This window comes from Phocoena phocoena, chromosome 4, assembly GCF_963924675.1.
Source record: "Phocoena phocoena chromosome 4, mPhoPho1.1, whole genome shotgun sequence".
Lineage (NCBI taxonomy): Eukaryota > Metazoa > Chordata > Mammalia > Artiodactyla > Phocoenidae > Phocoena > Phocoena phocoena.
The window spans coordinates 11,478,124-11,493,510 of NC_089222.1; the positions used below are offsets into that span (position 1 = coordinate 11,478,124).

Here is a 15,387-nt window from a genome sequence, read left to right on the forward strand (position 1 = left end):
TTTCGTGTGTTTGTTGGCCATCTGTATATCTTCTTTGGAGAAATGTCTGTTTAGGTCTGCTGCCCATTTTTGGATTAGGTTGTTTGTTTTTTTTGATATTGAGCTGCATGAGCTGCTTGTATATTTTGGAGATTAATCCTTTGTCAGTTGCTTCGTTTGCAAATATTTTCTCCCATTCTGAGGGTTGTCTTTTCGTTCTGTAAAACAGTATGTTTTTGGTGTCATTTCAGAATCACAGGCTGGCTGGTAATGGTATCTTATGAGCGAGAGAAAGCAGCCTGAGGGTAGAGCCTCCAGTGTTCAGGTCATGGGTTGAACTGTGCTCTAGATTTCAGCCGGGCTCAAGTCCTTTACGTGTTCTTCAGGGAAATAATGGGGTCGTTTATACTACGGTGTGTAGAATCAACATCTCAGGAGGAAGAAAATCATCCCCCCGTTTTTCTCCTTTTGCTGGCAGCTGCTGAAATGGGTTGCGGATTGAACAAGTTAGAGAAACCTGATGACAAACGGCCTGGAAATATCTATTCGACGTTGAAGAGGCCCCAGGTGGAAACCAAGATAGACGTGTCCTATGAGTACCGCTTCCTGGAGTTCACCACCCTGAGCGCCGGTGAGGACGGGGTTCAGCCCAACCCAGGGGTGGGGCGCTTGACAGGGCTTTGGCCCAATCAGCGCTGGAGGGGCTGCCCAGGACACGCTGGGGGGTGGGGGGCCGGGGGCCGGAGGTGGCGTTGGGTGGTGAGCTGCAAAGGGTGGGCCTGTTGAGAAGGGCCTGCGCTCAGAAATCCAGATTTTTAGGTGAAATCTTTCATTGTTTTGAAAGCTAGCAACTAATTTAAATTGTAACAAATTAAAACCAGGTGTGAGCCAAAGAGTACACGTGGGTGGGTTGCATTTGGCCCTGGGCCCGCTTGTTTACAGACTGTTTCACGACAAGACGCGCGGAACAGGACAGTCGCCATCTGTCCGCGTGGTCGTCTGCCCATCCACCCAGGTCTCCCTGCCCCTTGTCCGCTGGTGTCTTTCGAGACTGCTCGTCCAGCGGGCTTGGCCCTGCCTCGCCCCGGTGTCCCAGTGGCCCCCGGGTGACTGGCTAGTGAGGGTCAGTGTTCTCATCCCGAGCATTTGCTGAGCACCGACTGTATACAGAGAGTTGAGGTGGTGCTGTGGGAAAAGCACGCGGTCCGTCCTGGTTTCCAAGACTCGTACACATGGAAAAACTCAGCAGGCTATAACTGTAAGTCGGAAACATGTAAACTATGTTTTCGGAAGAGGAAGAGAACATTCTTCCTTGTGGGAGACCCCTGGAAGCCATGAGCCCAACCCAGGAGCTTCCTAACACAGACATCTTAAGACTAACTTTCTCCCTGGGCTTCTGTGAATATGTTAATCTTCTAGTAAGAGAAGAGAATTCATGGGAAAAGCCCTCCGAGTCGTGGGTTTGAGCCCTGGCTCTGCTGTGGAGCAGCCGGGCCTGCAGTGTCCTCATCTGTGAAGTGGGCACACACAGACCAGCTCGCAGGGCAGCACTGAGAATCAGGAGAGGCGACACGTGTTCTGAAGCTCTTAGCACGTCCAGCTCCAGTTGGGTTGCTGGCATCACTACCCCAGCTCCCTCCTCCACCGCTTCTGCCCGACCACCTTCGTGCTGAAGCTCCAGATGCTTTCTGAGCCCGGAGAGGGATGGGCAGCTGGGCGTCTCTGCAGGGGTGGGCCTGGGCACCCCTCGCGCCCCCCAAACTGAACCCGGCCTCTTCCTCAGCCGGCTGCTTCCTGCTGGCGCCGTTGATGAATATAATGTCACCATTGTCCTAAACAGCCAGACTTGACACCTTAGTCATTGTGACCATGCCTCCCCCTCACCCACAATTTCCATTCTGTCACCCAGGCCTCTTAAAACTACTTCCAGAAATGCTAAGGAGGTAGCTGATGTAACATGGACAAATCTGAACCTAGAAGCATTTGGAGTATTTCGTCATCCAATATTTGCTCAATGAGTATTTGAGCGCTTTCAGTGTGCTGGGCCTTGTAGGATGGTCAAGGAGAAAACCAGAGCATGTGTAGGAGAAAAGATCCAAAGGAAGTATATAACGAGATGGTCAATATTGATTGTTAGGGTGCTGAGATGGTGGGGGAATTCTTTTTCATATTTTTGTGCATTGTGGTTACATTTCTTTCATTACTAAGAGGAGTGATTTGCGCCTTTTGCTTTTCTTAGTAATAATTTCCAGGAATACGTCCCGCCCCCTGCCCCCCACTGATTCATCGCTCATTCCCTGAGCTATTTCCCTGACCTCCTTGTTTGTTTCTCTGCTTACCTGTGCTCCAGTCACAGCACCTACATGGCTTGTTTGGATTGAATTACCTTTTGTTTTCCGATTATAAAGTGGATATATGTTCATCATAAAAAGTTAGGAGGGACTTCCCTGGTGGTCCAGGGGTTAGGACTTCACCCTCCAATGCCAGGGGTGAGAGTTCCATCCCTGGTCAGGGAGCTAAGATCCCACATGCCTCGCAGCCAAAAAACCAAAACATAAAAAAAAAAAAAAAAAAAAAGCAATATTGTTACAAATTCAATAAAGACTTAAAAAAAAAAGTTAGGAAAACACTGGAAAAATTCTAGCTTGTCTCCCTGCTTCTCTCCCCTTGTTCCCACCACCCCCAGGTCACATCACTCCTCTGCTTAAAACCCTGCCATGGCTCCCCGACCCTGAGACACCGGCTTCCCTCTGCCTCGGTCTCCCACTGTCCTGCGTGTTCTGCCACTGCGGCCTTGCTGTTTCTCAAATCTCCCAGGCCTCCTCAGGGCCTTTGCACTGCCTGTTCCCTCTGCCTGGAAGTTTTCTCAGATATACCCTGGGTTCAAACCCTTAACCCCCTTCTCTGGGAAACCTCTCTGACTGCCTATTTAAAATTTCACCTCCCCTGACACCCCATCCCTTTCCCCTCTTGATTTTCCTCATAGCGTATCCTGCCATCAACATGCTTTATATTTCGCTTGTTGTTATTCATTTCCTTGTTTGTTGTTTGCCTTCCTTCAGAAGGTGGAATCCCTTCTAATGAGAGCAGGATTGTGTCTATTTTATCCTTTGCTGTGTTGTCGGTGCTTTAAAAAAAAGAAAAAAAAAGAACAGTGCCTGGCACATAATAGATAATCAATAATGTTTGTTGAATGAATCCTCAATGTATATTTTTGTATCCTGCTTTTTTGCATCTTAACATTGTACCGTGAGGCACACACCTCGTGGTTCCATATGTTCTGAAAATATGATTTAATGGCCGCTATATGCTTGAGTCACTCAGGGTGCCGTAATTTATTTAGGGTCCCCTTTTATTGTTTTGTTTTGTTGTGTTTTGTTTTGCTTTTGCGGTACGCGGGCCTCTCACTGTTGTGGCCTCTCCTGTTGCGGAGCACAGGCTCCGGACGCGCAGGCTCAGTGGCCATGGCTCACAGGCCCAGCCGCTCCGCGGCATGTGGGATCTTCCCGTACCGGGGCACGAACCCGTGTCCCCTGCATTGGCAGGCGGACTCTCAACCACTGCACCACCAGGGAAGCCCTTTCTGACACTTTTATCCCATCATATATTAAACTCATTTGTGTTTCCTTGAGGGCGGAGACCAAGCCTTTCCCATCTTTCTGTTCATCCTTCTTGTTTATGCTTTCTGGCCGAGAACAGCGTGTCCTAAATAGTTGGGTTCTAGTACACCTTCAAAGTCACTGTTACACTTGCTGATGCGGTTCCCTGGCAGCCTGTCAAGTTTCTTTTCCAGAAGTTCTAATGGGATCATTCATTATTGCTCTAGAGTGGAGCCAACATTTGTTAAGAGCCTACTGTGTGCCAGGTCCTGTGATGGGGCATTAGATCCCTGATCTCATTTTTTTAAACTTTTCAACTTTGCCAAAGTATTATTTAAGCGTACCACACTGCACATCTTTAAAATGTTCAAACCCATGAAGCCGTCACCTCATCAAGATGTAGAACGTTTCCATTGCCCCCAAGGTGTCCTCATGCTCCTTTGGAGTCCCTCCTTTTTTCCAACCCTCTGTCCCCAGACAGCCAGTGATCTGCCTTCTATCACTGATTTTATTTTCTAGAATTTTCTATAAATGGAATCATGGTGTGTAGTCATTTGGTCTGGCTTCTTCCACTCAGCTTACTTATTTTGAGATTCATTTATGTTGTTTTGTGTGTCAGTGGCTCATTCCTATTTCGTCGCTGAGTAATAATATTCTATTGTATGGATTTACCACAGTGTGTTTTTCCATTCACCTGCTGATGGACTTTTGGGTCATTTCCAGTTTTGGGCTATTACAAATTAAGTTGCTATGACCATTCGTCTTTTTGTGGTTTCTTATGTCATCTTATCGCCACAGTAACCCAGTGAGGTGTATGGGGACGCTCATTCCTTTTTTGCAGAAGAGGAAATGGACCCTCAGAGAGGTTAAGTAACCTTTCTAAAGATGCAGTGCTAGGAAGTGATTAGGGTGGAATATGCATATGGATCTCTTGGACATCTGAGCTCTTGTGCCTTGTAAACTGCAAGGTGCCAGAGAAATAGGCATTGACACCAGTCGGAACATTCTTGCTAGGAAACTTGTGTTATAGTGTAGAGACGCATAGGAGTACTCTTCTACAGGGTTTTGGCCATAGGGGATTTTTGAGGAGCACTTGACATGCTTATTTTTCATAGAGAAGGTGGTCATCTGACACTTTAATGAATTTCAAGTTGGGGAAAGGGTGTTGTCCACTTCCACCTGCTGGCCTAGGCAGGAAGGGGACCACGTGCACTTTAAAACAATCAAGGTCAGAGCCAACATTGTTCTATCTGTCCCTTGCTTAGAGCTCAGTGCTTTTGTGGATGATACTGGGACATGCAGCCTCGCTTGTAGGGCTGGCGGAGGCGAAAAGCAGCGGGAGACTCACAAGTGAAGTATGTAAGCTGCCAAAAATCTCAATTCTGGGTGATTCGATTGGATCTTAAATTTTCAATTAACTCTGGTCGCCGAGGGATGAACCTGCCCTTTGATGGGTTTCATCACAGACGGAGGTCCATAAAGCATCACAATTTCTGCAAAACGGTGCTTCATTATCCCTTTTCTGTGTGTGTTTTGCCAGCTTCTCTGTGCCAGGCCACTCAGAAGCTACCTGTGTCAGCTCTGTGAGAATCCACTGTGTTTATAACATGCTTGGTGCCGGGACAGTTGGCAGTCAGAGACCTGTAGGATGGAGTTAGTGCCCAGGGCGTGATCCTTGCTTGAACTGTCTAGTCCTGCACTGTCTAGTACAGAAGCCACCAGCCACGTGGTTACTGAAATATAATAATTGATTGCCACTGAATAAAATTAAAAATTCATTTCCTCTGTCACCTTGGCCACACTTCAAGGGCTCAGCATGCACATGTGGCTGGTGGCTACCATACTGGACATCGCAGATGGAGGACACGCCCACCATTGCAGAAGGGTCTGTTGGGCAGTGCTGTTCTAGTTGGTTTTCAAGGGAGGATAACACTGTGGCAGGTCTGACTCTGTATCCCTAATGCACATTAATGTACCATGTTATTATGAAAGTTTGCCCTTGGGTTCCTCACGGACTGTAGGATGACAACTCATTGATTTCACAGATATTTATTGAGTGTTGACCGGAGGCACATGTTGTGTCCTGAACACATAAGAGTGAACCAGACAGGTACTCCCCTGTCTTAGTCAGCTGGGCTGCTGTAACAAAATGCTCCAGACTGGTGGGCTTAAACCACAGGTTTTTATTTTTTCATGGATCTGGAGGCTGAAAGTCCAAGATCAGGGGGCCAGCAGGGTTGGGTTCTGGTGAGAGCTCTCTTCCTGGCTTGCAGACGGCTGCCTTCTTGCTGTGTCTTCACGTCCGGAGAGACAGAGAGAGTCCCTTCTCATGTCTCTTCTTATAAGGACATTAGTCTTATTGGAGTAGAGCTGCACCCTTATGACCTCATTTAAACTTAGTTGCTTCCTTACTCAAAATACAGTCACATTGGGGGTTGGGGCTTCAGCAGTTGAATATTGAAGGAACAATTCACTCCATAGCACTGGTCTAGCCCACTGGTCTACGTGGCTTCAGCATCTTACAGATGAAGAACCAAGTGACTGTAGTACTTGAGGCTAGAGTGATAGAGGGGATGTGGTGGAAGGTTCCCTTGTTGGAAGATGTGTATGTCAAGGAAGGTTTGAGATCCGCAGGTGGATTTGGAGTTAGCCAGGCAGGAGAATGAGGCTGGGAGCAGGTGATCTTTTCAGGCAAAGGGGACAACCTATGGGAGGGGACAGAACGTGGAGACAGCATTGCATGTACGGGAAGCTGTAGGTGGTTCAGGTCGGTTGGAGTGTGGCTTTTCAGCGGCCAGATGACTAAAGGTCTTAGGTCTTGGACTGAGGAGACTAGGCTCTCTCAAGAGCCCTGAAGGATTTTAAGGTGGGGCGAGGGTAGGTGACGTGATCAAATTTATGTTCTGGAAGGCTCGCTCTGGGTTTAGAATGAAAAAGAATGGCAGGGATAAAACTGGGGGAGAGGAGAGCGTTTGGAAACCATTGCGATCATCAGGCAAGGGGTGAAGGTGGCCTCAGCTGAAGGGGTGGCAGTAGGGATGAGGGAAGTGAGCAGGGGGTGGTCAAGAGAGATCAGGAGGTGATCCCAGAGACTGACTGGCGGGTGAGGGAGTGGGGAGTAGAGGAGGAGGTAGCTCACTGGGCACCTGGATGGCTGGCATGGGGGCCACACGGCTGGATGCTCTGATTCTGCTTTAAAGCAGTTTCTTTTTTTTATGTATATAAATGTATTTATTTATTTATTTAGGCTGTGTTGGGTCTTCATTGCTGCACATGGGCTTTCTCTAGTTGTGGCGAGCTGGGGCTGCTCTTCGTTGCGGTTCGCGGGCTTCGCATCGCGGTGGCTTCTCTTGCTGCAGAGCATGGGCTCTAGGTGCATGGGCTTCAGTAGTTGTGGCGCGTGAGCTCAGTAGTTGTGGCTCGTGGGCTCTAGAGCGCAGGCTCAGTAGTTGTGGCGCACGGGCTTAGTCGCTCCACGGAATGTGGGATCTTCCTGGGCCAGGGCTCAAACCCGTGTCCCCTGCATTGGCAGGCGGATTCTTAACCACTGCGCCACCAGGGAAGTCCAAAAAGCATTTTCAAATAATGATCTCACTTGATCATCTAGGTGGCCCTGAGAGCCAAAGCAAAAGCAATTTTTTTCTCTTTCCTTTTTCAGATGAGGAAATTTCCTTATGTGGTAGGTAGTAAGTGGGACCAGAATCCAGGGCTTGTACTGCCTTCACACAGCATTTTTCTCCTGCACGTGAAGGAGAGCGCAGACCTCCCGAATGGCATAGCAGTATAAAAAAATAACTTTATTGGGGTATAACTTATGTACCATAAAATACACCCATATGAAGTGTATGGCTTGATGAGTTTTGGTAAATGTAAACACCCGTGTAATTACCACCACACTCAAGATGTGGAACTTTTCCATCACCCTAGAAGATTCCCTGCCCCCAGCGCCTGCCCCAGACAACTGCTGGTTTGCCTTCTGTCATGCTAAGTTCATCCTGCTTCTTCTCGAGTAACACAGCAATGCAGTCATACAGGGTATATACTTTTGTGTCTGACTTTTTTTTTGCGGTACGCGGGCCTCTCACTGTTGCAGCCTCTCCCGTTGCGGAGCACAGGCTCCGGACGCGCAGGCTCAGCGGCCATGGCTCATGGGCCCAGCCGCTCCGCGGCACGTGGGATCCTCCCGGACCGGGACACAAACCCGCGTCCCCTGCGTCGGCAGGCGGACTCTCAACCACTGCGCCGCCAGGGAAGCCCTGTGTCTGACTTCTTTAACTCAGCATAATGCTTTTGGGATCCATCCATGCCGTTGTATATATCGAGAGCTCATTCCTTTGTGTTTCTGAGTAATATTCCACTGTCTGGATGTGCCACAATTTTTCAATCATTTTCCTGTTGAACACTTGGGCTGTTTCCAGTTTGGAGCTATTAGCAGAAAAGCTGCTATGAACATTTGTAAACAAGTCTTGTGTGGACATATGTTTTCATTTCTATTGGGTAAATACGTAGGAGTGGAATTTCTGGGTTGTTGGGTAAATGTATGTTTACCATTATAAGAAACTGTCCAGCTGTTTTCCAAAGTGGTTGTGCCATTTTACATTTCCAGCGGCAGCAGGTGAGGGTGGGGAGCTTATTTTTTTACATGTGATCATTACAGCTGCTATTTATTAAGCACCTAGTGTTGTGTTAATCAATTTTAAACAAACTAAGGACTGTCTGATGAGGTGGGTGGTATGGAAGGATAATGGAGATCTTGAGTTTGGAGAGGTCATACAAGTGACTTGCCCTAGGCCACCAAGCTGTGGGATGTGTGTAGCAAACTCCATCATCTAACTGAACAGTAGAGCGTTCACTTTAGCCTGTCTTGATTCCTGAATCGCCAGCAAGTTGTGGTGGGTTTCGACTAAATTGAAGGGCTTCAACATGAAAAAACTGATAAGTACCTCGTGATCCATCGCGTGTCTTCTTCCAGCTCGTCTTCTGTGTCTCCTCTTAAATTCTTGCTTGTGAAACATTCCCATGACACACATTAAAATATCTAGCATCAGTTCACACTGCCACATTTTAAAAATTCCCATCTATGTGGTTTTCCTGTCTAAGAGGTCTTTGAGAGCTGACCTTTGGGATTTTTTTCTTCGCCATTATGCTGACCAGGCTCATACTTGGATTTTGGCTGCGAGCATTTTAGCCTTAAGCCCTGTATATAAATTTCGGGTGGTTATGAGAATAATACAGGGTGACATTAATTATTCAAAACATGTGTATTGTGCAATGAATCATTTAAAGGGCCAGGTTTTACTTCACTTCCAGTCTGGGTAACCTTATCCCTAAACACGACTGCAGAGGCAGCTGATATCTTTATTTCTTTAAGTTGTCCTTTTAATCTCTCTTCCCAACTGGGAAGAAGACTCCTCTAAAAAGATGGATTGCAATTTAAGGTCTAAAAACCAACAGGTTAAAGTGTTTTGGGGCTAAGAGCTAGGGTGCCTAATGGCTCATTATAAATCCTGGTACTGTTAGCCTGTCTGATTTCATGGGTCGTCAAGGGAGGTGATAAGCAAATTCTGAAATACCACCCAAAATAATGTTAACCTCCAGAGAAAGACTGTAGGCCTTTAGAACTAATCCTTTCCTTAAAGCGGTGGTTCTCCAACTTGATGGTGGGTCACAAGCACCTGAAGAGCTCTTTGAAACCCAGAATCCTAAGCTCCAGAATTTCTGATTCATTAGGTCTGGGGCAAGGCCTGGGAATGCATTTGTAGCAAGTTCCCAGGTGATGCTGATACTGCTGGTCTAGGGACCACACTGAGAACCTTCCAGAACCAGATGGACTGCAGATTTCTTTGATCTGAGTGGAGACGGCAGAGAGAAATGGTACTGGTGTGATTTTAAGTATAAAATAAATTCAATAAATATACACGTACATAATGACCACTCATATTTTATTTCCTTGAAGTAGCTTGCAGTATGTTTAGAAGGACAGCTCATACTCCTAAAACAAAAATACTACCAGTTGGACACAATGATTCTCAAACTTTTTGCTTAAAAGATTCCCATGGCCAGGCTGCACCCCAGACCAGTGAAGTCCATCTTGGGAAAGTGAGCCAGACCTCAGGGTTTTTTGAAACTTATAGGTGATGCCGTGTGCAGCTGTGGTGCACCCGTGGGCATTTGTGAAGGGCCAGGTGGTCAGTACAAGCCTGGGTACCCCAGCTGGTTACCCTCACGTGGGTCACATGTACTGAGACTTTGTTTCCCTTCAGCCCTTGGAGCTGTTTGAATCTCCTGCAGGTCACTTCCAGTTCCCTGAAGCCTGGTTTCTTTCTCCAGAGCACTGAGAAGCATGTGACATGGTGTAGTTGGGAAGCCCAGGTACAAACAGTTGTTCTCAAACTGTAGCAACACCAGAATCACCTGGTGGGCTCGTTACACCGGATTGCTGAGCCCCTACCTGTGGAATTTGTCGTTTGGATGTCTAGGGTGGGGCTCAAGATTTTGCACTTCTAGCAGGTTCCCAGGTGATGCTGCTGTTTGCTGTTGCTCCTACAGGGGACCACACTGAAAACCAATGGGCTAGACCGTGGGCAGTAGATTCCCACCCGCAGCCACAGTCATTCTCCTGAGCTGAGGACTCCACATCTCCGCTGTAACTGCATCCCGGCTGTCCCCTGTGGATACCCTGCCTCCCCAGGGTGCCCTAAAGCCTTAAATGGTTGTTCGTCAGAAAAGCCAGTCTTTCTAAACTGGCTCCTTCTTCCCCGAGCAGTCACCCTGGGAACCGACCCGCTGGTCCTGATGTGGGACCACACGGCCCTCCCTCTTGCCCTGTGTGAACCGCGTCCTATGTGGAGCGCTGCCCTCCCCCCCTCGAGCCCCGAGGCTAACTGGGGTCCTCTCTCTTCTTCAAGGTCCTAGAAAAGCTTCACCTCCTCCAGGCTCTCTTCCCCGAGAGCCCAGCCCTTGCGGGTTACCAGCCACTGTGGAGGGGGGCAGGAGGTGGATAGGTTTGGGGGTGAGAGGCTGTGTAGTTGGAAATGAGTGTTTGCAGGGAGGATGCTGGGCTCAGCTGAAGGAAGAGGAGTGAGAGGTGGGTTTAGGGAACAGTTTTGTGCTGGCTAACAGGTGTGCTCCCAGTGGTCTGGGGTCTGCGGACAGCCCCTTCTTGGCCCAGCGACCTTGACTACTGGGTGTCTGTATCCTTCCCTCTCGTCCAAGGGGGAGGGGGAGGTGTAGCCCACCTGGGGGACAGTCGGTATACTGTGGTTTGACCAGCCCATGCTGGGCATATTAGGGGCCTGTTACACCTCCAACATCTGGATAGGCCTTTGTTTTCATTTACACGGCTCATCACGTCTAGCTGGAAACACTGCACCTTAGAAGCACGTCTGTAGGCTGCTCTTGGGCCCCAGTGGCCGCGTGGTACAGCCTCCTCCTTGGCGCTTTTCTGGAAGGCTTTGCCTTGATTAGGTCTCTACCACTTCTATTCCCTGCACCCCTTTTCTACTCCTTTGCTGCCCTTGCCTGTCTGACCAGTTCCCATAGAAATGACCTAGATCCTGGGCATATATCCAGAGAAAACTATAATTCGAAAAGATACTTGCACCCCTGTGTTCATTGCAGCACTATTCACGATAGCCAAGACATGGAAACAACCTAAATGTCCATTGACAGAGGAATGGATAAAGAAGATGTGGTACATATATACAATGGAATACTACTCAGCCATAAAAAAGAACGAAATAATGCCATTTGCAGCAACATGGATGGACCTAGAGATTGTCATACTAAGTGAAGTAAGTCAGACAGAGAAAGACAAATATATGATATCACTTGTATGTGGAATCTTAAAAAAAGACACAAATGAACTTATTTACAAAACAGAAAGAGACTCACAGATGTAGAAAACAAACTTATGGTTACCAAAGGGGAAAGAGTGTGGGGGAGGGATAAATTGGTAATTTGGGATTAACATATACACACTATTATATATAAAATGAATAACCAGTAAGGACATACTTGTATAGCACAGGGAACTATACTCAATATTTTGTAATAACCAATAAGGGAAAAGAATCTGAAAAAGAATATATGTACATATATATAACTGAATCACTGTGCTGTATACCTGAAACTAACATGACATTGTAAATCAACTATACCTCAATTAAAAAAAAAAAAAAGAAATGACTTAGAGTTGACAACCTAGAACGAGTGTTGATGGGCTGAGCTTGAGACTGAGGGATCAGGGCCAGGACGCTGGGGAGGAGTGACACCTGGCTGCAGGTGCCTGCAGGTGTGCGTCCCCCTTTTCGGGGAGAAACCCTTGGTAGAGAGCTCTGGAAAGGAAGGAAGTGGATTGGGGGATGGGGAGTTATTTGCATTACAGGAGGAGTCTTGGTTTAAAGTGGGTTTCACCATGGGGTTCCTTTAGTGGAGCCTCGAGTGCCCTGAAGTGTTTGTTTTGCCATCCAGAATGAGGTATTTATTACCGCACTAAATATGGTAACTGCAGCTTTAGAACATAACAAGTTCATCTATAACATTTGCAGCTCTTCAGCAGAATCGAACATAAAGTCATTGATGTTGATGGCACATTTTTGCAGGGAAAACAAACAAACAAACCTTGAAGCAAAATGTCAGAAGCCGGGAAGGAGGGGAGGTGGATGGATAGAAGGAAGGCCCAAGGCAGCCCTGATAGTACAGCATGAAGCAGGGAGGGGTCCCCCATCTGAGTTGGGGGGATGATTTTTTACACCCAAACATTAAGCTCACCCCTGAGGGAGGGTCCTCCTGCTGCAGCCCTTAATCTTAGTGGTAGAAAGGCTTTCTGCTTCTGTGCCCTCTCTTGGTTTGCTGAGGATGCCTGCTGATGATGAGGTGTGCCAGGCGCCTCATATGACGATGATGTTGATATTATTATTATTGGTAACAGTAACGACAGCAATGACAGCTAATGAGCCATGCACCATGCTTGGTGTAAATTAATCCTCAGGGGATCCTGATTTTCGAGATGAGGAAACGAGGCCCAGAGAGGTTACCCAACATGCCCACGGTCACACAGCAAATATGTGATGGGGCTAGAATCAGAACTCAGACTTTCCTTCTTCAAATCCTTTGCTCTTAAGCGGTGTTGGCTGTACCACAGGCCTCTCAGGTACAGCTTTGAGGCTCCCGTAGGCTCTGATCTGTCATTCAAAGACCCCAGCTGTGATGGCCCTTCCTTTGACTGTAGTCTCTGATCTGTCATTCAAAGATGCCAGCTGCGATGGCCCTTCCTTTGACTGAGCCCTGCTCCAGGGAGAACTTACGCATATGGTTTGGTGACTCATAGCTGGTGGGGATGAAAATAGCAACTGAGGGTGATGCTGTATTAGTTGCTGTACAGACAGGTTAGTCGACCTCGGCTCAAGTAACGCAGCTCTGGAGGTGACTTTCAGTCCTGTGTATAGACGGGGAGGCTCAGTCACAGGGCGGTCCTGTGCCAGAATGTTGGTCTCCCTGCTGCCCGGGACCCTCAGGATCTGGGGGTCAGAAACCACGTGAAGATCACGCTGCCCGTAACCTATTAGAATCACCACTGTTCTTATTTGCCACGATCACGAACGCAGGGTAATAACCCACTGGAGTGGAGTGTTGCCTTCCATTTGTTGCTGGTTTTAAAATCGGGCTGTTTGACCTCTGGCTTAGATTTGGAGGCCAAGTGGCTGTGGATGGCTGCCATGCAGTCCTGGTTTTGTCAGCGTGCCGGGCTCAGAGCTTCTCCTGTGCTGAATACAGGCACCTCCTTTGCTGAAAATAGTATGGGCCGTAGGTAGGGGAACATTTCTCTTTCCTAGAAAATCGCTGCCTGTGCCTCTAGGCTGCACTGACTTCTGTGAAACCGTCTGTTCCTTCCGATGTAATTTCCAGACTATTAGATTAAACAGTTTCTCCTGCCCCACGTTCAGCTTCTGTTTCCTTTTGCTGTTCATTAATAAATTGTGTGGTGGAGTTTTCATGGACCGGGTGTGTGTATGTTTATTTAATTTCAGTTTGGGCAGTAGCGGTTGTTGGGCCCTGTGAATTTATTTAGTTTCCTACCCGTGTTTCATTTTTGTTTTTAGTTTCTGTAATTGCTAAGAGTTGGTTGCTTTTTTTCGTTTGTTTCTGAGACTCATGAAAGGAAGTCAGCTGCATGAGTTAGGGGTTGAGGTTCTGGTTGGGAGGTGCGCTAAAAACAGACCCTTCTGTTTTTAAACAGGAGATACAAGGAGTGGTAAGGAAATCGGTTCCCATTAAACATGTCTTATCGCAGATAAGTACACTTTTACGGAGTTTGCGGGGGTTTTTGAAAGATAAATGAGATAATATGTGTGACATGGCTTTAAGCTTTCCTGAGCGTAACTACCAAATTCGTCTTCCGTATTGTTGCTTTTGAGACCGGGGCCAAGTCTGCTATTAGTATTAATGTTATTGTTAAATATTCACTAATGGAGGTAATAAGATTAGATTTAAGAGGAAGGAAGGCATTCTTTGCATTCCTTCCTGAATGTAAAAACTCTTCGTGCTCTTTTCCCAGCGACTCCAAATCCAGACCAAGAAACAACACTCAGTCTTGTGTGAAAATGGGCTCAGGGGTGTGTGTGTATGTGCGCAAGCAGTAAATTTCAGCCACTCAAGACTTCCTTCAGTAAAATGAAATTCCTTGGTGATGACTGTTATCTGTCAAAGCAAAACCAAATTCTTTTTCTATAGGCATTCATAAAAGCAGCGCTGTGGTTGTGGTAATAATTTTTATCTAATTTGGTTTAAGCAGAACAGAAAACAAGCTAACGTTCTATGCACCCTACTAATTTTGGTTGTTAGTGATATTGCTTCAAAGAATTTTTATAAAGGGATTTTAGCCAATGTTTGGACTAGCTTTCACTGATGCTTCAGAAGAAAGGAGGCCTGTCGAAGTTTTTCTATGAAATATTTTCAAATAGTGTAAAAAGGTAGGGGATTCCGCCTTCAGGTTGCTTGTCACTGTCATTAATTCTAGAGTCTTTTCCTCAGTTCTGCGTTTCAGACATGCCTTAAGCTGTTCTTTGTTTACGGGTCGGATCTCCTGGTAAATAGAAGTGAGCCAAGCAGTTGGTACTTGCTGGAGTCATCAACAGCTGAGATTTTTCCCCATTTTGTTGCCTAAACATGCTTGTCAGGTGCATATGTATGATTCATTAGGAAGAGGATACATTCATTTGAACAGCCTTATTGGGCCCTCTTAAAGGAGGAAGGGGATGATTTCAGTTGGGCATCTTGGGTGTAAATTCAGAGTTGCTTGGGGAGCATGAACACAGTATGGCACCATATGGAACGTGTGTTACTGCTGGTGCAGGATTGGTAATAATATTCCTAAGGGATCTGGCATGCTTGATGGGTAGACTTTCTTTAATGCAGAAAGCAGTCCCTTCTGACAGGGTTGTTCAACATCAATTCATTGGATATTTATTGACTACCTACCTGCTCTTTCTCCGGCTCCAGGCTGGGCATGCAACGGTGAACAAGATGGCGAGACCTCTCAACATAGGAACCAGTGTCTAAATCATCCCCATCCAATTCTATGTTATTAGTGTCCTCGCCCAGTGTCTGCTTTCCCATATCTGGAAACCAGTCCAGCGTGGCCGTAGCCTTAACAGTGTCTGTGTGTTATCTTGGAAAAGCATTTTCCTTGATTCACCATGATTTATCTTTGACCTGGCAGGCCCTGCATGGCTGGAGCTTTGTCTGCTGTTTGGTGGGCGCAGGAAAGCCCTGGACATCTTAGACCGGGTCTGATCCCTGGGCCCAC

The 15,387-nt window shown here is 47.1% G+C and overlaps 1 protein-coding gene across 1 annotated transcript in view; it reads left to right on the top strand.

Annotated features, from left to right (window-relative positions):
• Nucleotides 1-465: 465 nt before the first annotated feature.
• Nucleotides 466-15,387, top strand: part of RFTN1 (raftlin, lipid raft linker 1) — a 194,732-nt gene continuing 179,810 nt past the window's right edge. Inside the window, exon 1 of the mRNA XM_065876692.1 lies at nucleotides 466-610. Within this exon, the coding sequence (XP_065732764.1) occupies nucleotides 466-610 (145 nt within the window). The remainder of the gene's footprint in view (nucleotides 611-15,387) is intronic.